At 41.7% G+C, this 25,979-nt stretch overlaps 1 protein-coding gene across 4 annotated transcripts; it reads right to left on the bottom strand.

Annotated features, from left to right (window-relative positions):
- Positions 1-617: 617 nt before the first annotated feature.
- Positions 618-25,105, bottom strand: LOC143484151 (uncharacterized). Of its 4 annotated transcripts, XM_076982730.1 has the most exons (12): positions 24,996-25,105; positions 24,433-24,532; positions 11,620-11,679; positions 10,615-10,659; positions 9,485-9,608; positions 8,287-8,489; positions 6,647-6,691; positions 5,515-5,638; positions 4,578-4,702; positions 4,276-4,343; positions 3,955-4,145; positions 618-3,608 (listed from the first exon to the last, which is right to left on the bottom strand). In XM_076982730.1, the coding sequence occupies exons 3-12, from the start codon at positions 11,635-11,637 to the stop codon at positions 1,771-1,773; spliced, it is 2,781 nt and encodes a 926-aa protein (XP_076838845.1). In that variant the 5' UTR covers positions 11,638-11,679; positions 24,433-24,532; positions 24,996-25,105; the 3' UTR covers positions 618-1,770. The 4 variants fall into 4 exon arrangements, with proteins under 4 accessions (XP_076838845.1, XP_076838844.1, XP_076838846.1 ...); XM_076982729.1 differs by lacking the exons at positions 24,433-24,532; positions 24,996-25,105 and adding an exon at positions 12,981-13,279; XM_076982731.1 differs by lacking the exons at positions 11,620-11,679; positions 24,433-24,532; positions 24,996-25,105 and adding an exon at positions 12,981-13,278.
- Positions 25,106-25,979: the final 874 nt, after the last annotated feature.

Below are 25,979 nucleotides of genomic sequence, written 5' to 3'. Positions count from 1 at the left end.
CCCATTGCTTCGAACCACTGTATCGATGCTTGAGTCATTCCACAATGATCACGTGACCGCTGACGTCTGAAGCTTCGTTTCGGCACGCAACCTGCTTCAGGGACTGATTCAAGAGAGCAAATCTTCGCGGGCACTTCGAGGGTCGGGAGAGAGCGTAGCAACAGCGATAGAGAGAGAGAGACAGCGGGAGAGGGAGAGAGAGAAAGAAATTCGCGAGTAGAATGGAACCATTGCCAAAAAGAGGCCGTTCTGAAGTCTGGAAACACTTCGAACTTTTGCCATCAAATAAGGTTATTAAAAATATATAAGAATAAAGACAATTACCTTATTAATAGCAATTAATGACACTTTGTAAGTCTGTGAGATAATAGGCTGTGCACCAATTATGAATTATATTTTAAATGTATAAAATCCATCATATTTGTGTGTAGTGTTTCATGTCATCAAATCACTAAAACATTTTTTATTGTTTTGGAAACCAAGATGTGCACCATTATCAAATGTTCTCTTTCATAATTTTAAAATCACGGATTTTTATTATTCAGCCATCACTCCTTTTTCTCAGCATTCTGCTCAACCCAGCAGTTAGATTTGGAATACATGCACAACAAACAATGTAGTTTTATCAGTTGCCTTTATTGAAACAACAAATGTCAAAATTTTAATGCATTTAAACAGTTTATGCTGTAAAAAAAAACAGTTCCCTTGTCTTCAAACCACAAGATACATGAAGCACTTCATGGTTTTGGCCACCAGATGACGGTACTGTGCACTGTGTCATGAAGCTTCGAGTAAGGATCCTTTTTTCAAATCATTTCGTAGGAAAGCTTCAGTGCTTCACAAAGCTTCGGTTTGCCATCACTAACACTCGCGTATGAACCCAACAGTGAACCAAATGTTCAACTCTGACTGATCAGCGTTGATGCTGCTTCCCAACACCAACACAGATAAAACAGCTCTAGCCCACTGAGCAAAGACACGTCCAAAAGACGTCAATTAAACGTCTTCGTCAGACGTTTAAAAGACGTCCACTGAAAAGCCAGAATGAAAATTTTTGCAACGTCTTTTTTAAACGTCTTTTGAACGTCTATTACTGACATTCAGTTGACGTCAATAATGGACGTTCAAAAGACGTTTTAAAAAGTTGCAAAAACTTTTTAAGTGGCGTTCAGACCTTTTTAAGTTGCTACTTGTTTGTACATAGGCCTACAGAACACTTGTATTTGTGGTCTTTGACACAAAAAACAATTGTGATATATAAAAACAATTGATAATCAAATTTGACAAATTTGCTTTCTTTTATAAATTCAAAACACAATACTTGTACTTTTTACTTTCAGTACTTGAGTAATACATTTTAGAATAAACTACTTGCAATACTTAGAACACTTCAACTTCTACTCAAGTCAGTTTTTTGATAGTGTACTTGTACTTTTACTCAAGTATGGGTCTCTAATACTTTATACAACACTGCTTAGTTTACATCATATAGACCACTATCCTTTAAACCCCAATTACAATGACAATATTTAATTTTTACATCATAGACATCACTTTCTGTGGCAGTGATACATAGATATGTTTACCCATGTTAAACAGTAACTAAAAACAAATTTATTATTGACTACTTCACATTTTTCACCAATGCTTTACAATTTCATAGTGCAAAAGACATTAAAACTTCAGCAGACAAAAAAAATGTGGTGTGGCTAAAAGCTCTTCAGGTCGTGTGGTTTGAAGTTCTTCATGGGATGTGGTTTTGACTGCTACCTATTTGGGTCCCATATGAATGCGCTGGTGTCTTTGTAAAATTCTCTGCAGAGTAAAAGTCTTACCACACTGTTTGCAGAGATACGGCTTTTCTCTTGTATGAATGCGCTGGTGTCGGTAAAGTTTGTATTGCGCCGAAAAACTCTTCCCACACTCTAAGCAGTGATACGGCTTCTCTCCTGTGTGAACACGCAGGTGATGGCGGAGAATACCCTCTTGAGTGAAACACTTCCCACACTCTGAGCACTGATACGGCTTCTCTCCTGTGTGAATGCGCTGATGTTGTTTGAAACTTCTCTGTTCAGTAAAGCTCTTCCCACAATCTGAGCAATGATACGGCTTCTCTTGTGAGTGAATGCGCTGGTGACGGCAGAGATGACTCCGTTGCCTGAAACTTGTACCACACTCTAAACAGTGATACGGCTTCTCTCCTGTGTGAATGCGCTGGTGTTGGTAAAGGTTGTGTTGCGCCGAAAAACTCTTCCCACACTCTAAGCAGTGATACGGCTTCTCTCCTGTGTGAATTCGCTGATGTTCTTTTAAAGTACTCTGTTTAGAAAAACTCTTCCCACATTCTGAGCAACAATACGGCTTCTCTCCTGTGTGAATGCGCTGGTGTTGGTAAAGACTGTGTTGCGCCGAAAAACTCTTCCCACACTCTAAGCAGTGATACGGCTTCTCTCCTGTGTGAATTCGCTGATGTTCTTTTAAAGTACTCTGTTTAGAAAAACTCTTTCCACACTCTGAGCAACAATACGGCTTCTTCTCTCCTGTGTGAATGTGCTGATGTTCTTTTAAAGTACTCTGTTTAGAAAAACTCTTCTCACACTCTGAGCAACAATACGGCTTCTCTCCTGTGTGAATGCGCTGGTGTATGTAAAGTGTACTTGGGTGACTAAAACTCTTCCCACACTCTGAGCAGTGATATGGCTTCTCTCCTGTGTGAAAGCGTTGATGTTGTTTGAAATTACTCTGTTCTCTAAAACTCTTTCCACACTCTGAACAGTGATACGGCTTCTCTCCTGTGTGAATGCGCTGGTGTCGGTGTAGACTACCCGGTTGAGTGAAACTCTTCCCACACTCTAAGCAACAATACGGTTTCTCTCCTGTGTGGGTGCGCTGGTGTTCTTTTAAATGACTCTTTCCATGAAAACACTTCCCACACTCTGAGCACTGATACGGCTTCTCTCCTGTGTGAATGCGCTGGTGAATGCGGAGATAACACTGTTGAGTGAAACTCTTCCCACACTCTGAACAACAATACGGCCTCTTTTTTGTGTGTGTGCGCTGGTGACTTCGGAGATGACTCTGTTGAGTGAAACTCTTCCCACACTCTGAGCAGTGATATGGCCTCTCTCCTGTGTGAATGCGATTATGTATTTCAAGATCAATCTGAAAGATAAAACCCTTTTCACACACTAAGCACTGAAAAGGCTTCTCTCCTGTGTGAATTAGCTGATGTTGGTACAAACTACTCTTTTGAGTAAAACCTTTCCCACACTCTGAGCAGTAATACGGCTTTACTCCTGTGTGAATGCGCTGGTGTTGGCGGAGATTACCCTGTTCAGTAAAACACTTCCCACACTCTGAGCACTGATACGGCTTCTCTCCTGTGTGAATGCGCTGGTGAATTCGGAAATAACTCTGTTTACTGAAACGCTTCCCACACTCTGAGCATTGAAATCTGTCCTTTTCAATTTTAATTTCTCCTGATTTCCACATTCTGACATAATCCTCATGGTGGCAATTCCTGATGTGCTTATGGAGGTAAACTTGAGCTGTGTAGGAAAATGGACACACAGGGCAGGAGAAGAGCTGCGAATGGACGGCATTCATTTCTAGAGAGAAAAAGACATCAGTGTGAAAGGTATTATAATTATGACAAATTTTAGGAGTGGAATGATCAACATTTATACTATTTTATGTCAAATAAAATTTAAGTGCAATAATGAAACAAAAACTCAAAACTGCCTGTAAATGTCTTAACCTCAGCAAATTTTCAGTCACGTTTATCCTGATAACACAATGACCTAGACAGTTTCTGTAGGTCAAAGGCCCCAAACTCACATTTTGAGCTTGATATCTGAATTAAGAATGTTGAGCTAAATCAAATGTGCTAAAGTAGGGCAAACTCTCACCTGATATCATACATTTAAGATAAAATGAGCAAAACAAAATCACAACCTTCTGTAGAACACTGTTTGTTCCAGAGGAAGTCAAATGTGAAGTTGATATCTTCAGCGTTCTTGTCTCCGTACCACACCAGGAGCTCCTGTCCTGATTCAATGGGTCGACAACAACGGTAGAAAATCTCTCCATAATACTGAAAGGCTGCCAGATTCTGCTCATCATCATTACGAGCACAATTCACATATCTGAGAGAAAACACAAACACCATGATGAGAGGGATGCATAAGATTGCAGGAGGATTTATAACCAAGTCAGATATTTATAACAGACAATCAACAGCCAATGAACTGCAGACTTCAGTACGGCATCCTCTACCTCATCCAATTAGAGTGAGTCTCTCTCTTCACATCTATGTACTCATCACACTGGTTGATCTTGGATATCTGCAAAAACAAATTTTAATTCATGTGGCTCACAAAACATTTGTAAAAGCAAAATAAATCATTGGCAACTGATGCACTCACATTAAAGGATCTCAAAACACACACTTTATTCAGCGTTGTACTACATAAGATCAGACTTTATTCAGAGTGAATTTTATACTAGCTGGTTCGTGGTTCCATGTGTGACATGGTAACGGATATTTTTCAAATAAACGTTTTTGAGTGTGTACCGACCGCAATAGTCTGACACTTATTAAACACTCCCAATCCAGCATCAGGAATACTGGACTTCTGAACCTCCAGACCAGAAGGAAGTGTCTCTCTGGCTGGATCTGTGACCCCCACAGGAACAGTTGTACCTGGGAAGATGACAGGTAAACCCGTTAACCTCACATGTATCATTGAAAAAAGATCTCTGCTCCTGAGAGTCTGGAATAGCAGGAGACAAGAAAGAAAAGAACTGATAACCAAAAGAGACCTCATTTACAACTATAACAGGTAGACTGCTAAAGCTTTAACATTATGGCACTACAATACACAATAACAGTACAGTTAAAATGAAAATGTGATGTTCCGAAAATCATACGTCAAGAGAACAAAAGTCTATTGAATTTGGACAGGACATCATACAGGAGAATGAGATGGAAATGTCTGCTCTTTTGCACCACTCCTTTAGTGAGGAAGAGTTACACCCTCAAACACTTTTTGATATTTGATGCATCAGATTTAAAATGCACAAACTGAAGCAGATATTTTATTTTCATAGTCCAATCAGAGAGCAGCGAACGACCAATCAGGACTTAATATGATTGGACAAATGGGGTGAACATTTCAATTCATAGATCAAATAAGAAAGAAAATGGACATGTGATGTTTTCTTATTCCTCGAGTCTTGCAATGTGTTTACCGTGCTTGTTCATATCACGATGAATGTACAACTTATCGCTCAGAACTAGTGGAAGATTGATCAGTCCACTGAACTTCAGCATGTATAACTGGATGCGTTTGTGTGTGTGTGTGTGTGTGTGAGAGAGAGAGAGAGAAGACGGTTCCATTAGATACCTCTTGCAATATACACTCATCAGTGAGAGTACAACAGAGCCCAAGATTGGATTTACACTATACACACAAAGATTCAATACTCACACCCGCTACATTTATATATGCTAACCTGACGTATGGGATCTGGGCATCTTCTGGACAGTTCCATTCTGGTGGTCCATAGGGGTGCTGAGGTGCACAGAGACTGATGTCCCTCCCTCATCTGCAGTGGTACAGGCCTCTGTCTTCACATCCTTATAGACGTAATGATCAAGGAACAAAACTCATGAAACAAACTCAGAGGGAGTTGAATTATGCTGTTTGCACACTGTAAAACCCAATAAGCTCTGAAAACTTGTAAAATAAATCAATAAAACAAATACATTAAATAACATTTCATGACCACCTTCTTAATCTACACATACTGTTCATTTTATTGTTTGTTTGCCATGTAAGAGCTCTTTGTAGTTCTATGATTAAACACTGTAGCCATTTGTTTCTCTACATACTTCATCCTCATTTCACCTCATTTCTTCAATAGTCAGGACACACTAGGACCACCACAGACAGGTATTATTTGGGTGGCGGATCATTCTCATCACTTCAGCGACATTAACATGGTGGTGATGTATTAGTGTATGTGATGCTGGTGTGAGTGGATCAGATAGCAGTGCAGCTGTGTTACAGATGGACTGAGAGAAGTTCACCACCCAAAAACATGCAGTCCAGAGTGACCAACACATACTGTACAGCAACAGACGAGCCATCATCTCTGACTATAACTACAAGGTGACCAACATGTTCACCAGCTGCTCTGTGCTGGTCCTGTTGAGGTACTGAATGGCTGAAAGGGGGACAGTGTCTAATTGTGCAACTACAAAGTGCCCCTACGTGGTAAACAAAACTGACATAATGCACAGTGAATGTTGAAATCATGTGTGTTAATAGTTTTCAATTAATTAAGTGACTGAAAATTACAATCATACATACATGGAAGAGGATTAACTCTTGAATAATGACTATGCTGCAAATAATATTGTATAGACAATTTTGCCCTGGCATCTAAAGACACAGAACATAACTTACATTTCCACTTCATTTAATGATCTAGTGATACGTAATACATAATTGGCATCATTGTGACCTAAAAAGCCCAAACTATTGTTCATTACAATAGAGTTGATAAAGAAGGCTATACTTCCAGACAGCAATGATTTGTCGCTACAAATGTGTACAAAAACTGACAAAGACTGTTCCTTTACCTCAGTTAACTGTTGTGGAAACTGTTGGCAGAAGTCAACATGAACCTGCAGAAGATAAAATAAATAAATTAATAAATAATTAATTGTTTCAGTGATTCCAGTTGGTAACGTCCCATAAAATGAATGCCATCTCTACTTATTAAAAACAACACTCAAAAATATAGACGCAAGCGGTGATTGCGAGTTCACGCAGGAATAGGCCCTACAGGCCTAAGCAGCCCAAGAGGACCAATAAGTTTTTTTGAGCAAATGATTGACCTTTGATATGAATGCATGAACTATTCTTTTTAATGTCAAGCTTACTTATGAGGCACTAAAGGCCCAAAAGACCAAAAGAAATTGTATTGGCAAAATGATTCAGATCATTGAACTAGATCACATGCTGAGATTAGCTTTGTGTGTATTTTTGGGTTTGTGTAGTGCTTTATGTAAGCAATACTTTTCAGTCATTTCCAGTCTTTGGTCAGTAGATTGAGTCCAAGTACCATCATACCGATATTACATGAATAAAATAAGACATCTTAGAGAATTAAAAGGTTAATTTCTGGTCAGGCAGTCTATGTTTTGATATAAGATGCAATTACAAAGTTATTTAGCTCATTGTTCTGAATCAAACAAGGCCCATTACTTGTCAATTCTTCATAACAGGATTGAAGCGCGTGTTTTGATGATTTTAGAGGTTTTTGTGTACTTTAGCGCCCCTGCCAGGTCGATTTGGACCAAACTTGGCATACCTCACAAAATCCTCAATCTCTAAAAGTGTTTCAGATTAAGATTTGATCACTTACATGGTTTATGAGTTATAGTAATATAGGTCATATATGGCATGACAAACTATATATCTCAAAATACATATGACAAACTACATAACAGACTACTAAAACTTCTGCATGGAGGATACTGTTCCTACAAAAACTGTATATTGCTCTTCGAACAACAAGCCGTGGATTACTAGCGATGTCAAGAAGATCCTCAACCAAAAGAAGAGGGTGTTCAGAGACAGAGCTAGTACAGAGTTCAGGCATATACAGGGGGAACTCAAGGTTAGACATGCAGAGTCCAAGAAGTCCTACAGGAACAAAGAAGAGCAGAAGCTATAGGAAAACAGCATGAAATAGGTCTGGGAATTAAAGGAGCTACATAAGAACACACTTTATTCAGTGTGAATATTGTACTGTATAAGAACACACTTTATTCAGTGTGAATATTGTACTGTATAAGAACACACACTTTATTCAGTGTGAAAATTGTACTGTATAAGAACACACTTTATTCAGTGTGAATTTTGTATTATATAAGAACACACACCTTTTCAGTGTGAATATTGTACTGTATAAGAACACACACTTTATTCAGTGTGAATATTATACTACTACAGTATGACAAAGTCAACTGCCTGTCTCTTGCCATGACAACAGCACTAAAATGTGTTGGTTACAACATAACAAGCTTGCAGCATTTACATGAAACTCAGCAGATATTAGGCATTTAAAAAGGAGCTCTGATGACATAGCTGTTTCTATGTTATATGCTAACTGACATATTTCAAATACATTGCTGATTAATTAATTATTACTAATAATAATTAGTATTAATTATTAACTACATAATTAATACATAATATTATGAAAGAGACTCACCATGCTGGAGAATCCACTGTTCATGGCCTCCTCTTTGTCCGTCAGTTCTCTCTGGTAGGGCCCAAAGTGTGTACCGACCGCAATCGTCTGACCCTTGTTAAACACTCCCAATCCGGCATCAGGAATACTGGACTTCCGAACCTCCAGACCAGAGGGAAGTGTCTCTCTGGCTGGATCTGTGACCCCCACAGGAACAGTTGTACCTGGGAAGATGACAGGTGAACTGTGAACTTCACATGTATCATTGAAAAAAGATCTCGGCTCCTGAGAGTCTGGAATAGCAGGAGACAAGAAAGAAAAGAACTGATAACCAAGAGAGACCTCATTTACAACTATAACAGATAGACCGCTAAAGCTTCAACATTAGGGCACTACAATACACAATAACAGTACAGTTAAACTGAAAATATGATGTGCTAACAATAATTGGAAAATCGTACATGACTGTCAAGAGAACAAAAGTCTGATGAATTTGGACAAAAAAATGCATTTGTCAAACAGTTTTCAGTGCAAGTCATCATACAGGAGAATGAGATGGAAATGTCTGCTTTGGTGCACCACTCCTTTAGTGAGGAAGAGTTACACCCTCAAACACTTTTTGATATTTGATGCATCAGATTTAAAATGCACAAACTGAAGCAGATATTTTATTTTCATAGTCAAACTGAAATTATGATACTACTGTACAAGAAATGAAGAAAAACAAAAGAGTGTAAGATGGCCACGTAACATTCAGTGATGATAATAATTCTAAAATGGCCTATGAAGAGTAGACCAATCAGAGGGCAGCGAACGACCAATCGGGACTTAATATGATTGGACAAATAGGGTGAACATTTCATTTCATAGGTCAAATAAGTAAGAAAATGGACACGTGATATTTTCTTATTCCTCGAGTCTTGCAACGTGTTTATCATGCTTGTTCAGATCACGATGAATGTACAACTTATCGCTCAGAACTAGTGGAAGATTGATCAGTCCACTGAACTTCAGCATGTATAACTGGATGTGTGTGTGTGTGTGTGTGTGTGTGTGTGTGTGTGTGTGTGTGTGTGAGAGAGAGACAGAGAGAAGACAGTTCCATAAGATACCTCTTGCAATATACACTCATCAGTGAGAGTACAACAGAGCCCAAGATTGGATTAACACTATACACACAAAGATTCAATACTCACACCCGCCACATTTATATGCTAACCTGACGTATGGGATCTGGGCATCTTCTGGACAGTTCCATTCTGGTGGTCCATAGGGGTGCTGAGGTGCACAGAGACTGATGTCCCTCCCTCATCTGCAGTGGTACAGGCCTCTGTCTTCACATCCTTATAAACGTAATGATCAAGGAACAAAACTCATGAAACAAACTCAGAGGGAGTTGAATTATGCTGTTTGCACGCTGTAAAACCCAATAAGCTCTGAAAACTAAATAAAATAAATCAATAAAACAAATACATTAAATAACATTTCATGACCACCTTTTTAATCTACACATACTGTTCATTTTATAGTTTGTTTACCATGTAAGAGGTCTTTGTAGTTCTATGATTAAACACTGTAGCCATTTGTTTCTCTACATACTTCATCCTCATTTCACCTCATTTCTTCAATAGTCAGGACACCCTAAGGACCACCACAGACAGGTATTATTTGGGTGGCGGATCATTCTCATCACTTCAGCGACATTAACATGGTGGTGATGTATTAGTGTATGTGATGCTGGTGTGAGTGGATCAGATAGCAGTGCAGCTGTTACAGATGGACTGAGAGAAGTTCACCACCCAAAAACATGCAGTCCAGAGTGACCAACACATACTGTACAGCAACAGACGAGCCATCCTCTCTGACTATAACTACAAGGTGACCAACATGTTCACCAGCTGCTCTGTGCTGGTCTTGTTGAGGTACTGAATGGCTGAAAGGGGGACAGTGTGTAATTGTGCAACTACAAAGTGCCCCTACGTGATAAACAAAACTGACATAATGCACAGTGAATGTTGAAAACGTGTGTTAATAGTTTTCAATTAATTAAGTGACTGAAAATTACAATCATACATACATGGAAGAGGATTAACTCTTGAATAATGACTATGCTGCAAATAATATTGAATAGACAATTTTGCCCTGGCATCTAAAGACACAGAACATAACTTGCATTTCCACTCCATTTAATGATCTAGTGATACGTAATACATAATTGGCATCATTCTGACCTAAAAAGCCCAAACTATTGTTCATTACAATAGAGTTGATAAAGAAGGCTATACTTCCAGACAGCAATGGTTTGTCACTACAAATGTGTACAAAAACTGACAAAGACTGTTCCTTTACCTCAGTTAACTGTTGTGGAAACTGTTGGCAGAAGTCAACATGAACCTGCAGAAGATAAAATAAATAAATTAATAAATAATTAATTGTTTCAGTGATTCCAGTTGGTAAAGTCCCATAAAATGAATGCCATCTCTACTTATTAAAAACAACACTCAAAAATATAGACGCAAGCGGTGATTGCGAGTTCGCGCAGGAATAGTCCCTACAGGCCTAAGCAGCCCAAGAAGACCAATAAGTAGTTTTGAGCAAATGATTGACCTTTGATATGAATGCATGAACTGTTCTTTTTAATGTCAAGCTTACTTATGAGGCACGAAAGGCCCAAAAGACCAAAAGAAATTGTATTGGCAAAATTATTCATATCATTGATCTAGATCAGGGGTACTCAACTGGCGGATCCGAACGCAGTCCTGTCCGGACCCAATCTCATTCCTGATTAACTGGATACTGACCAAATAAAAAAACCGGAGCATTTATTTCAGGGCTATTGAAAAAACACTCCGTCATGAGTGTTACGTTTGCCACCCCCGCTCAACAACTTACGTTCGCCACCCCCCCCCCCCCCAACAACTTACGTTAGGCATCCTACAAAATCCAATACTTGTTTGAATTGTGCATAACAGGATTGCAGCACGAGTTTTGATGATTTTAGAGGTTTTTGTATACTGTAGCGCCCCCCGCCATACCTCACAAGAACCTCAATCTCTAAAAGTGTTTCAGATTAGGAGTTGATCACTTAGGCTACATGGTTTATGAGTTATAGTAATATAGGTCATATATGGCCACAATGATGTAATGGAAAAATGGACCAACCTGAAAACTTAAAAATCCACATGCCATGTTTACATGTGTTTACTATCTAATATCCAAACGCCTTCTATAAAGAGTAATATCTGGACTCCAAGGCGTACAAACAGGCCTATAGAATAGCAGAATGGAGGTTGGGTGATATTTTATACTGATAAACCCATCAACACACACTGACTCCTTTATCTACTAACTCACCTCTTCACAAGAGCTCATCTTCACAAGTAAGCCACCTTCTTTATCCAAGGTTATTTGGAACTGAAAATTATTATAGATAAATCAAATATACAAATAATTTCAAAATACATCATGCAGAACCAACACATACATTCTATTTCAAGCTCATATTTCATTAACATAGTACTTCATACAATGAACAAACATAGCGGCATGCAAACATCTGGACTCCACTGGTCACAATTCCTGTTATTTTCCATGGTTAAGTGATCATAAGAGGAGTAGATCTCTAAAACGCATTTCAACAATATTACTGTATTATTGTTCTGTATAATTTCAAAGTGAAACATTTTCAAGTTAGGACAGGCCAAGAGATTTAAAATAAATAATTTCACCAATAGGTTAAATAGCTTGTTAAGACTATGGCTTGGTCGGTAATTGTTAAGAAAGGTCAAAAGATTTAAATTTCATAGCTTTATAAAAACTTTGACTCCACACACCCTTTCCCAAAAATGAGTAGTCCTTTAGACAGCTGCACAGAGCTTTTAACTTTAAAATAACTGATGGCCACACAGCAGGAGATCACTCAGATCCTAATATGATTAAGAAATGTCAGTAAATATGGAACAACAGAGGAAATGTTGAGGTCTGGATGACCAATAAATGTTCAAAGAGATCTGCTCGTAGGATCTATAGAAAGACCAATCATGTACTTTTTACTGAAAATATCCATCAAGAAAATGGATGTGGTAGACTCTGGAGCAGCTGTGCATTATTATTACTGTTATGTAATGTTATTATTACTGTATAGATACAGTAATATTACTGTATATGTAAACGATGTATGATAACCATGGTAAATGATTTCATGTTAAATGATTTCGTTATAATCATAACGTATAACTGTATAACCAATACATGTTGTCAATCAGCAGTTCAGTTAGAGTAACTAGTGACATTTATTCAGTATCTCGCTAGTTCGTTCACCATTAACGTATACCGTACAAATAAGGCAGAATCCTAAAGAAAACGTTTAACATCTAAGGTAAAAGAAAAGATAGTTTAGTTATGTAGTCAACTGTTAGTGAATGAACTCGACAGTCCAGTATCTGCTGAATCAAATTAGAAACTCAACTTCCATTATTGTTCTGAGGAAACTGCAGCTACTGACACAACAGCTGTGACTCGGCTAACCGCGCTAGGAGAGCCAGCTCGCTAACTTCAGATTAATGTTCTTGGTGCTTTAAGCAGAACCCATCTCCAACAAAACACGACTAGTTCCTGATACTGCGCTCATGTCTGTTTGAACATCCTTTCAGGACAGTGTTGTGTAAAGACGGCTAGCCAGGTAGATGAGCTGAATTATCTAACTAGCTACCTACCAGGTCCGCTAAATCTTGGTCAGGAAAACTGAGGTGACTGGTGCTGGCGGCGAGATTTAAGGTGCGTTTATATTCGCAGTTCGGTTCCCTCCGGACCAAAGCAGCACATTAAACACCGTGGCGTTTTAGTCCGGGTTGGTTTAGCGTTCACACTCGCGTATGAACCCAACAGTGAACCAAATGTTCAACTCTGACTGATCAGCGTTGATGCTGCTTCCCAAAACCAACACAGATAAAACAGCTCTAGATCCGTTGGGCTAAATGCGCATGCGGGAGATTCGGGATGTTGCTCCAGATCTCGCGAGAGGAACAAATAAACCCGGGGGGTGTGACTACCCGATCCGTACACCCTGCCCGATCCGTACCGAGCATGCGCGAGAAAATGTGCGCATGCGCGTTGCGATTGGCCCAGGCACGTATCGGGCAGATATTTGCGCATGCGTTAGCACTTTACGACACTAACGTTACATTTTACGACACCTTTGTAAACAGTTAAAAATAATAGTAGCAATAACAATTAAATAATAATAGAAATAATAATAAATTATATTTATTATAATTGTAACTGCGGATTAATACATACATACACATACATTTTAATATAGATTTATACATTGATTACATTGGGGAGAACATTGGTTTGGGGTGCAGGAAGTGTTGTAATAAAATGAAGGATTTCAGATTTTATGGCGAGTTAAAGGAGTATAAAGGAGCTATTCAAACCGACTTGTGACAAAAATATACGACGCGAAATTCGTCGTGTATCTGAAAACTTTATAGTTAAAGGTAAGTTAAATTCAAACCATGTGTTAACAGTCGGTCCTGTCGTGGAATATAAAGTTAATAACTATGGTGGAACGTTTTCTTTTTATGTTTAGATAACCGAATATTTTACATCGGACCAAACAAAAGGTAGGCCAAAAGTAACCGGCAATAACCCTGTCTCTAGTGCGTCGTACACCATGATGGTAACACCGGTGCCAGGGTTATTATGACACTCGATCAGAGCAGACCTCTTTTCCTCTTCAGTCAACATAACCAAACGCATATAATTTTAGTTTGGTCCGATGTAAAACATTCGGTTATCTAAACATAAAAAGAAAACGTTCCACCATTGTTATTTATAAATATATTTATAAGAACTTTATATTCCACGACAGGACAGACTGTTAACTTAGGAACATGGTTTGAATTTAACTTACCTTCAACTATAAAGTTTTCAGATACACGACGAATTTCACGTCGCATATTTTTATCACAAGTCGATTTGAATAAACCGTGGGAGATATACTCCTTTAACTCGCCATAAAATCTGAAATCCTTCATTTTTTATTACAATGTGTAACGGTTACAGCTACGCTGTGCCTTTAAGGGAGAGATAACTTGTTCATAGGGGGTGTGTCTTTGGGGAGGATCCTGAAGAGAGAGAGTGAGATATAGTAGAAGTCCCGGGGAAGAAGACGGTATGCTTGTACAACGGCTTTAGTCCGTACCTTCCTATTCTGTATTAGTGGACTCTCTATTACTACAGTAACAATGTTGTGAGGCTCAACGCTGTTTCATCCTTTTATGTGTAATTGGGTAACAGCCGTGTGACCTGGCTTCGTATGGTCCGTGTAGCCAATAAACCCTCATGCTGCCCACCTCCGAGTGTATGGTGTCCTGAATGCTGACGGCTAATGCTACACCACACGACTTCCAGGCCTGGAGTTTCATGTTTTCCCCGCACTGAGGGTGAGAGTGTTACAAGTGGCGCCCGAACATCTTGTTAGAAGAACCAAGAACCCTCGGTGAGTGAGTAACGCCGCCTAAAGACTACCGAGGCACCTCCGTGCAGCTAGCGGGAAGCTAACGGCTGGCGCGACGCGAGTTAGCCGGACGAGAGTGATCTGCTGCTGGGGACGAAGAGACTGGCGGCCGCGTGAGCATATCGTGGAGGTATCCGTGTGTGTGGTGAACTTCCTTCATACGAGACCGTCGGTTGAGTTGGAGTGGGAGAAAGGAGACCGTTTCACGGAGTTACGCTGACGGTGAATGGACATAATTTCTTTCCCGCGCAGTGTGCGAGTGAATCGGCGGGAACGCGCGAGACGAGCGGTTTTTCCTCCCGCACCTCTCTCTTATTGTGGGACTTTCGGACTTCGCGTATTATGATTGGAATGGATTTCGACTGACTTTATAGAGAGAGTTTAGACAGAATTTTGCTGTCTCATTTCACCCTGGTGGAGCAACGTTTTTTTTCTTTCTTTCTTTCTCACTACTTCCCTCCAACTCTCCCAAGCTACAGCAAACTGAACTTTTCTCCACTATCTTTGCGCATGCGCTGTGTGCAGCACCGGAGTTCCTCCGTGTTGCTGACTTCTCAGAACTGACACATAAGAAGCTAAGTTCCTTATTGTGTTGTGCATCGGTGTCAAACGTAAACTCAGACTGTTGTAATGTTCTGTTTACAGGGCAAGTAATTAACCTAGTTTGCATTTTCAAAAAAAAAAAAAGTACTATTTTATTTTTATTTTTTTTTCTACGTTGTTTAGCACTCCTTAACTATACAACATGTTTAGTGACCTCGACCCACAGACTGACCTTCCTGACCCTGAGACTGCCCCCAGACTGAGGTTACCACGGCAGTCCAGCAGAGGTCTAACTGAGCAAGTCCAATCACTGAGGTCTGAGGTAAGACTTTTACAACAATGTTTGTCAGACTCGTTGGAGTTACAGAAAAGCATGCTTGAGCAGTGGGGCCACCCAAGTAGCAGAGTAGAGGTTGATCATCATACTGGGTGTGTCACATCCTCAACACCTTATACAGTGCCTGTACCAACGCATTCCCCCACGGATAGATGTGCCGCCCAAGACCCCCAGTCTAGTGGCGCTTCTTACACTTCTCCACAGTGTCTTGCAGAAATGAATAACACTTCTAGGATCCTGGCGTCTGTTCTACACCAGTCGAAGCTGGAGCCCACTGTGTTCGCAGCCGATGGTAAAGTCCAGCCAGACGACTGGCTTCAGTCCATGAACGCCTATCGGATGTCTTTCGACCTGACTGATACACAGGTTTTCCTGGAACTTCCACGCTTTCTGGCCAAAGAGCCACTAAAATGGTTCACTGTCCTTAGAGCACATATAGTCACTTGGACACAGTTCTGTGACCTATTTAAGAAGGTCTTTCTTCCAACTGACTTTCAAGAGCTAGTCATGAGAGGGATTCTTGACCGAATTCAGGCAACCGATGAGCCACTTCCCACGTTTGTAGCCCACATGCTGAGCGAGTTTAGCAAACTGCGAAGCCCCCCCCCAGAGCGGGAACAGATTGACCTTATATGTAAGCACACTCTGGAGAGATACAGAGTGGCACTTCACGGTACACCTATTGCATCAGTTATGGACCTTCTCTTGCAAGCCCATGAACTTCATTCTACTCTGGGATCCAGTGGACATCACTGCCGGCGTGCTCAGGAAAGGGTTAAACCCTCAGATGATACACATTGCTTCAAGTGCTCTCTGCCTGGCTTCACATCACGTACCTGTCCACGCTGTAATTCCTTCTCCAAGAGTCATAACAGCAGTCCCAGTATACCATCTGATGCTATAAACTGCCCCTCCAACTCGGTCACTCCTATTCCTGTCGTGGATATCGACAACTTTTCTGGTGGCAGAAGGTCTTCAGGCAGGCCGCAGGGAAACTTCAGAGGGGGGAGGGTGTTTCACAGAGGCACCCCTCCCCCCAAACAATAGACCTGCCTCACTCAGCTCAGCCATATCTAGGGCATGTGGAAGACATCACCTCTGAAGCCTTCTGGAACACTCCTTTTAAAACTAAAGTCAACTTTAGAGGGGAAGCGATTCCTGCCACCTTGGACACAGGCGCCTCGCTGTCAGCCGTGCGATCCAATCTGGTCCCACCTAACAACTCGGGCAGCCTCAAAACTCAACCATGGGCTGGTCCACCTTTACAGTTAGCTGACGGTGCTGCCTGTGAACCTTCAGGAATAACATGGCTCTCAATAGGTTTCCAGGGCAAACGCTTTTACCACAGGTTTGTCATTATTCCCTACTTGTCCTCACCAATGATTTTGGGAATGGACTTCATGCAACGCGCCTCACTGAGTATCCACATCCCATCCAGAACTGTAACGTTCAGTGATGAACTTGACCCCACTCCTGATTCTGATGACACATGTACCTCAGCTGACCTAAATGACTACATAATGGGCATTGAAGCCTCAGCTCCTGCTCTTAGTGACAAGGTGGAGGCGGCTGCACTGGGTCCAGAACAAAAAGTAAAGCTAAAAGAACTACTGGAGCAGTTCTATGATCTCTTTGATGGCCACCTTGGTCACACATCTTTGGCCGAGCATGTCATCGAAACAGGTGATTGTAGACCCATCAGTCTCCCGCCTTACCGCACATCACCTGCAAAAAAAATAATAATTGACCAGATACGGAAGATGCTTGGGGAGGACATCATTGAGCCCTCTTTCAGTCCATGGGCCGCCCCAGTGGTCATTGTGAAAAAACCTTGTGGTGAACCAAGGTTCTGTGTTGACTACAGGGGACTTAACCAGCTCACAGTAAGAGACTCTTATCCTCTCCCAAGGATCGATGAATCTCTGGATTTCTTAGCCAGGGGGAAATTTCTTTCTACTATTGATCTGGCACGTGGATACTGGCAGGTGGCAGTTCAGGAGAGTTCAAGACCCAAGACTGCTTTCATTTCACATCAGGGTTTATACCAGTTCAAGGTGCTTCCTTTTGGCCTCAGTAACGCACCAGCAACATTCCAGAGGCTCATGAACACAGTTCTGGCTGGCCTCACTTACAAGATTTGCGCAGTATACCTGGATGACGTGGTTGTGGCTTCCCCAACCTTTGACCAGCACCTGAAAGACCTGAGCGAAGTTCTCTCCCGTCTCCAGTCAGCTGGCCTGTCTCTTAAACTAAACAAGTGTCAGTTTTGCCTCAGCGAACTTTCTTTCTTGGGCTACCGTGTCACACCGAGTGGCATTATGCCTGATCCTTCTAAGGTAAGCGCCGTGATGGAGTTCAAACCTCCGAAGAACGTGAAGGAGGTTAGACAGTTCCTAGGATTGACGAGCTACTACAGGCGGTTTATCTCCGGTTATGCCAAGCTTGCCGAACCACTGTTCAACCTCACAAAGAATGATGTGTCTTTCTCTTGGGGCAGCAGCTGCCAAACTGCCATGGATACCTTGAAGAACTGCCTAACATCCGCACCTATCTTGAGATTTCCTGACTTCTCAACCCCTTTTTTCATACACACTGATGCTTGCGATGCGGGATTGGGTGCTGCGCTAATGCAGAGAGACCTGGACGGTCGAGACGTCGCTGTAGCGTTTGCAAGCCGTACACTGCACAAGGCAGAAAAGCCATATTCCACACCTGAAAAGGAATGCCTAGCAGTCATCTGGGCCCTGGAGCACTTCAGGCCCTACGTCGAAGGTCTCCACGTGACCGTTATCACTGACCAAAGTAGCCTGAGATGGCTGATGTCCCGTCCTAACCCTTCCGGCAGACTAGCAAGGTGGTCCCTCCGGCTCCAAGACTTCGATTTCAGCATCGTCCACAAGCCAGGAGTTCAGAATAGGGTTCCCGATGCGCTGTCCCGCAACCCCCTGCCTAGCGTTGATGCACCTTTAGACATCCTTCCAGACTATGCCACCATAGCGGGACTTGACCTTCGTTCCCTCCCTCCAGTGCTACTGCAAGACCGCTCCCACCTGAGACAACTACAGCTAAATGACCACGAGACTGGCACCCTGCTGCGCGACTTGGAGAACGCTCCTGGAGGCAGTACGAGTGAGTCGAGCACTCCATACATTGAGCAAGATGGGCTGTTATACTTCCTTGACCCCAAATTGCGCTGTGGCCTGCATCCTTTGAGACAGCTCAAGCTGTATGCGCCTACTGCTATTAGGGGCACACTGCTCAAGTACTATCACGACCATCCCACAGCGGGCCACCTGGGAGTCACCAAGACTCTGGCACGACTGAGGCTCAGGTTCTTTTGGCCTAAGATGGCCTCTGATGCGAAAAAGTATGTGGTATCCTGTGCCGTCTGCCAACTCACAAAGCCAAGTCAGAGGAAGCCTGCTGGTCTCATGGTACCCATTACACCTGGAAAACCTTGGGAGTATGTCGGAGTTGATTTTGTGGGACCTCTGCCACGTACGTCTTGTGGGAACGTGCACATCATTGTCTTCATAGACTATTTCTCAAAATGGGTGGAGATTAATGCAGTGAGGGAGGCAACATCTCAGGTTGCGGCCAGTAAGTTTGTGAGTGAAGTTTTTGCTCGGCATGGTACCCCCAAATACCTCATCTCCGATCGAGGTACACCCTTTATTAGTGATCTTTTTGAACGTGTGCTGGTCGCCCTTGGGTCTGAACACAGACTTACAACGGCATACCACCCACAAACAAACGCAACTGAGCGTGTTAATCGCACCCTGAAGACAGCCATTCGTGCGTACGTGGGCGACAAACACTCTTCATGGGATAAGTATATCCCTCAGATCTGTTTTGCCCTGAGAACTGCCCCACATGAAAGTACTGGACTCAGCCCATCAGTGATGCTCTATGGAAGAGAACTGGAAACGCCGCTCGACCTCATCACACAGCCTTCCGGTGAGGGTGCAGAAGAACTTGAGGTCTCATACCCCGAGGGCCTAAGATCCTCGCTGAGGGAAGCACATGATCATGCTAGAGAAGCATTGGAGATGAGCCAGGAAAGGCGCAAACACTACTATGACCAGAAACGTAGACCTGTGTCATATCAGCTGGATGAGCTCGTCAGAGTCAAGACTCACCCTAGGTCAGACGCTGTCGCAAATTTAACAGCCAAGCTAGCCCCAGTGTACTGCGGACCATTTCGTGTAACCCAAAAACTTTCTGACGTGACATACAGGCTGGAAAAGGTGGATACAGGCCGAGACGCTGGTGTCTTCCATGTTGTCAACTTACAGCCCTTCCATACATGGGACACAGCTGCTCCTAACAAGCTTACACAGCCTCACGTTGAGTGCCCAGATTTGGAGAGAGAAGAGGACTCGTCGGACCCTGACTGCAGTGAGCCAGACCAAGCCTTTCCGGAAAACATGCCTACTGAGTCCTCTAGGGACATTTTTGACTCATTCTGCACTCAACCACAGGACATACCTGACTATGACTCTGCCAATACTGAGCTGACCTTAACTGACCCGGTCATGACAACTGAAAGCCCATACCTTGAACAAAACCCACTGACTGACTGTGAGGTTGACCCTGACGCCTTTAGTTCATACAACCTTAGGCCTAGAAGGGTTCCCAGGGTAACATCAGGTTGGTCATCGTCTAGGTGGACCAACCCTTACCATACTGACAGAAAGAACATTTAGTCAAGTGATGCTCTAGGTAGAGCTCAAGGGCTGTTGATATTGTTACCATTCATTAATGTTCACTTATCAAAAAAGCACGTTCTAATGTGGTTTACATCTGTTCTAACTGTTCGACATTTGATTGGGCATTACACAGAGAGGGTTTACTTGAGCGCTTGCATGTTTTTTGTTTAGTTTGTGGCATTTACTGACATGTATGCCAGTTGAGTATGCTTTAACGTGTATATTCTCTCAATATTGCTTTGACAATTCTCACCCTGTCCATGTATGAAAATTTTTGTTGGTCTGTTCCTCACTGTGTACGGCTGGGGTCAGCCTCTTTCTTGTCGGGGGAGAAATGTAACGGTTACAGCTACGCTGTGCCTTTAAGGGAGAGATAACTTGTTCATAGGGGGTGTGTCTTTGGGGAGGATCCTGAAGAGAGAGAGTGAGATATAGTAGAAGTCCCGGGGAAGAAGACGGTATGCTTGTACAACGGCTTTAGTCCGTACCTTCCTATTCTGTATTAGTGGACTCTCTATTACTACAGTAACACTGTTGTGAGGCTCAACGCTGTTTCATCCTTTTATGTGTAATTGGGTAACAGCCGTGTGACCTGGCTTCGTATGGTCCGTGTAGCCAATAAACCCTCATGCTGCCCACCTCCGAGTGTATGGTGTCCTGAATGCTGACGGCTAATGCTACACCACACGACTTCCAGGCCTGGAGTTTCATGTTTTCCCCGCACTGAGGGTGAGAGTGTTACAAATGCTTCTCGTACGATCACACACTCCGTTCACTACTTCGCATCTAGTAGTGTCGTAAAGTGTTAACGCATGCGCAAAATATCTGCCCGATACGTGCCTGGGCCAATCGCAACGCGCAAGCGCACATTTTCTCGCGCATGCTCGGTACGGATCGGGCAGGGTGTACGGATCGGGTAGTCACAGGGGGGTATTCCACGAAGCGGAACCGGAACTCAAAGTTGACTAATCTCGCCGCGTCACAGTCAGAAGTCCCGTCCGAAATCTACTACAGTACTATATAGTGCGCGAGAAGCAGTACGCGAGCAACCTAGTACGTCCGAATACACAGCATGCATTAAACCAGTACTCGAAACGTACCCGGATGACGTACTGCATCGGCAGCCATTTTTAAGTATGTGATTGTGTAACAGTACACAAGGAACACTGAAAGCATCTTGTGTAAACAACAAAGGTAAAGGAGAAATTTGTTTAGGTGGGTCAGGTAGCAATGTACTACCTTAGACTCTGAATAAAGAATTATCAGGCCCGAGCATACCGTGGTAGGAATTATTATTATTTTTTTTTACTCTCAATGTAACAATACAAAAAATAAAATAAACTCCTTCTCCCTACAGTCTTGTCTGTGAAATGAGCATTAAGTTGTATTCAGACGAGTCACCTTGGTGAAGTCCCTCTTTTCTTTTTACTGTGATCAGTAAAAATTGCAGTCCTTAGGCCTTAAAAAATATATATACCTGCAGAAAAAAAAAAACTAAAAAAATTTAAGAATATGAAACACTCTCTCTCTCTTACTTGGATCCTTCTGAACAAGGCAAGAAAAAAAATAGCAACAGCGAATCCTCACGTGTCCGTTTGGATGTCTTCAGCAACCAGCCAGCATCGTAAGGCACCGTCCCACAGAACAATGTCTCTCCAATCTATCAGAACCAGAGTATTAGTGAGGGTATATGGAGGAAAACCGTTTTGGCTGATGAGCCCTATACTCTCCCGCCAGTCTCCTGGTTTCGCCGTTCGCACTGAACATGTGCTGCAGCGTGGTGCGACAGCGTAAACATTTTATGAATTAACTGCTATACATTACTAAATTTACAGCTGCATGACCGAACTCATTAATACAACAAATTGTGCAGTACATAACTCTCTTAGCTGTTAGTAGCATAAAACTGTATGAACAAATGCATACACACAAAAAAAAACTAGCTTACATTTTTGTCTACTAATTTACAAAATTCTCCAAAAAGACACATCTTTCAAATAAATGCATGAGCAATAACCAAGAGGTATTCATTGTTTTGCAACTAACACCGTGCATTATTAAAATTAACCTGTAATTTCTGCACAATTTAACATGTCTGTTCACAACCTAGCATACAGCCAACGAAGCAGCAGCCTGCAATGCTGCTAATAACCTTGATAAAACAGCAAAACCGTATCACTTAAAAGTTACAAAACTCCCAAAATGCCGTACAAAACGTACTTTAAAAGGCTTACCTATCAGAACCAGAGTATTAGTGAGGGTATATGGAGGAAAACCGTTTTGGCTGATGAGCCCTATACTCTCCCGCCAGTCTCCTGGTTTCGCCGTTCGCACTGAACATGTGCTGCAGCGTGGTGCGACAGCGTAAAATACCCCCCCTCCTCTTTTTCTTTCTTTCTATTTATTTATTTATATATATAGTTATCCATTTATTTTCTTTAAATTAATGTAGTTTATTATCATTTTCTGAGGAGGTTAATACTAGCTCGGTTTGTAGTGTTTAATAAATTATTTTATTCATTTGGGTGGATTAGATTAATTATTAATAATTTGAGTGGGTTACAATTGCAACACACTGTCCTATCCCATGATTCAACTGGAGCAGCGGAGGAGTTGAGACGTTCGAAGTTAGGAAAAACAAAATGGCGGAAAGCAGCGAGCCAGCAATTTACAAGTGTAAGTAGATACTGTGGTTGTTGAGGGACAATAGTGTGTTTGGCAGAGTTTTTCTAGTTAAATTGGAATCAATATCTAGACGTATTTATCCATCATACTCCTTAGCCATTCCAAACAAAGCTGTTAAAAAATCAATCAGATTAATTATGACTTTATATGGAAGAAAAAGGTACATTACATAAAAAAAAACCAGACATCCCAAGTCTCCCGGAAGCTGCGGGAGTCTCCCGCATTTCGGTAGTGTCTCCCTGATACCCACGAGTCACATATAATCTCCCGGAAATCAGAACGAGTGACCCACACAAACGCGCACACACGCAGAAGCGCAGAAACGTGCTTTTCTTCTCTAATCGCGAGTGGGAAGGAGAGAGAGGGGGTTCTGATTGGCCTGCTCTCCACGCAAACTAATTACTTATATTCGCCGCCTTCGGAACACTTCGGAAAAGGGAGGGCATGACAACTGCAAGTTTAAATAATATTTATTGGCGAAAACACAACAATACCATATGACACTGAACAACAGGAGATAACACGCGATAACACTAACACTGAAACAAACTAACATGAAAGCACAACCAAACACACTTAAGAGAAATAAATTAGGGTAAAATTAGGGTGTTGTGGTCTGGTAGCCCTCACTTCTCGCCCTGCCAGGAGCATGTTTTAGGTCAGGGGTCACCAACCTTTTTGAAACTGGGAGCTATTTCTTGGAGACCAATTATTGCGGAGTGCTACCAGATGAATTCACATCAATCTAACGAAAAGTTGTTGAGCGGGGGGTGCGAGTGTCAATTGCACCCGCGGACAATCTATAATAGTAGCAAAAACATAAACGATGCAGCTCTAAAACAAGCCAGGGCACCACGTTGGTGACCCCTGTTTTAGGTGGTCTCCCACAGCTCTGCGGATTTCAAAATCTGTGGCCTTGCCATCCCATTTCTTGACAGCAGCTGAACCACAAAAAGATACGGATCAGTTGTGCTGTAACACTTACGTAGTTGAACAATAAATTTAGTTTCAAGGCTACAGGAAGAATGGAAAACAGGAATTAGAGACATTTTTTGGGGAGTATATTTTGGGCTTTGTGGTTTATGAGATTTATGAGTGTTAGTGATTGAACGGGTGGTTCCCCCCTTCACGTTCCTCCCCGACTAGCAGGATAAAAGGAATATGATGGATGGATGGATATTAATGTCCTTTAAGAAGTACAAGTTTGTAAAATATAATACTTTTACAAACACATTTTTAAATAAAGCAAAATATTTTTTATTACAGAAAATTTCAAGATATAATTTTTGTGAATATCGCACATGCCTATGTATACCTTTAAATAGTTTGTTCATTCTAACCAAGATGATACATGTCATGGTGATACATACCAATCACAATGTTGTACAAAGCAGTTTCTTCAAATGACCTTTTTGAACACCCTCTGGAGCGGCCCTTTAAGTTAAATGTTGCCATTAGTCTGTGAAGAGCCTGAAAATCAAGCACAGCAGATGATCAAAATAACAGCTGAAATCTTACATGGTGACTCCATCTAAGTCTGTAAAGATCATCATGTACAAAGTCTACAATTTATATACTTACAATGTAGAGACTTGTTACATGTCAGTGAGACGCAGTATTATTGTATAATTAGCTCTGTCTTATCAGAAAAGCTGTTTAATTCAAAACACACTGCACACAAGAAACTGGGCTACAACAGCTTCGCTAACTTGTGCACTGAAACTAGGCAATGGGAATATATCAAGGAAGAATATTTAAAATGATCAACAACTATCATTATACCTGATACCAGTATGGGTATCGATGCCTACTCGATCCCCACTTTTTGTGAAGTAAATAATTACTTAATTTTCAAACCTAAATAAAATAATTGATGTATTATGTTTTGAATTGAAATGTAAAGTGCCAATTTAAATGGCCAAATGTGTTTTACCATAAGATTGCGGTTTTGTCAGAATTTTGAAGCTGAGCCTCTAACTGGTTGAAGTCCTCCTCCTTTTCCATTCTGCTGATGTGATAGTGTCATGAGGTTCTGCTCGTCCAAGCCGTCTGATTTCTTCCAGCAATTCAACAAGTTTTGTCAGCACGCACTTCTGAAACTCTGGAACGTAAATTAGAATATTTGTCATAAGACCATTCAAACTTAAACCTAACTGCCATCCTTATTAAATCAATTTTATACTTACTGGCAGCAGACATAGGAAATAGTGTTGCACGGTATACCAATACTAGAGTAGTATCACAATACCTCATCATTAAAAACGGTACTATACCCAATTTGCTTAGTATCGGTGCTATTAGGCCGTAAGGTGAACATCGAAAAGTCCTTCAGAAAAGAAATTCCGCTCCGCGCTATCCGAACCAAACACGCTTCAGCTCATAAAAAAGAACGAGTTATGTTGAGGTTTCGCCGCTCAAAATACAGTACTTTTTTTGTTCGCAGCATTTAATGGAAGGACTAGTGCCTGATAGGCGTAATAACACTTTGGCTCTTGAGAGGTGCCACGGTTGAGACGTCATCAGAATGGACCAATCGGATCGCTGGTATGTCAGCTGAGCTAGTAAACACAAGCAGACGTAGTAGCAGCGCGTTCATCCAGCAGTACCGAAGAAGAGGAAATCTCGTCCGAAAGTGTTCAAAAAAAGAAATCTTCGAAACAAAAGATTTGTTACATGCATATATCGTCTGTTAAGCATGAGGAAATACAGAATTTCACCACCACAAGGTGGAATACTTATCGAAATAGTCTTCGGCAGTGGCTAGAGTTGAGGGGTGAGTGCAGAGATGTAGCAGAAAGTTTCAAACACTCTTGAACTGGATTTGATGAAATTCCCGATGATGCGGCTTTCCATCCAACACGGTACCGGAGGATTATTGACCAGCGAGAGATCGACAGAACTAAACGGCGTCTCGTGC

Source organism: Brachyhypopomus gauderio, chromosome 20, assembly GCF_052324685.1.
Source record: "Brachyhypopomus gauderio isolate BG-103 chromosome 20, BGAUD_0.2, whole genome shotgun sequence".
NCBI classification, from domain to species: domain Eukaryota; kingdom Metazoa; phylum Chordata; class Actinopteri; order Gymnotiformes; family Hypopomidae; genus Brachyhypopomus; species Brachyhypopomus gauderio.
The sequence above is the reverse complement of the archived record's forward strand: the minus strand, read 5'-3'. Positions and strand labels throughout refer to the sequence as shown.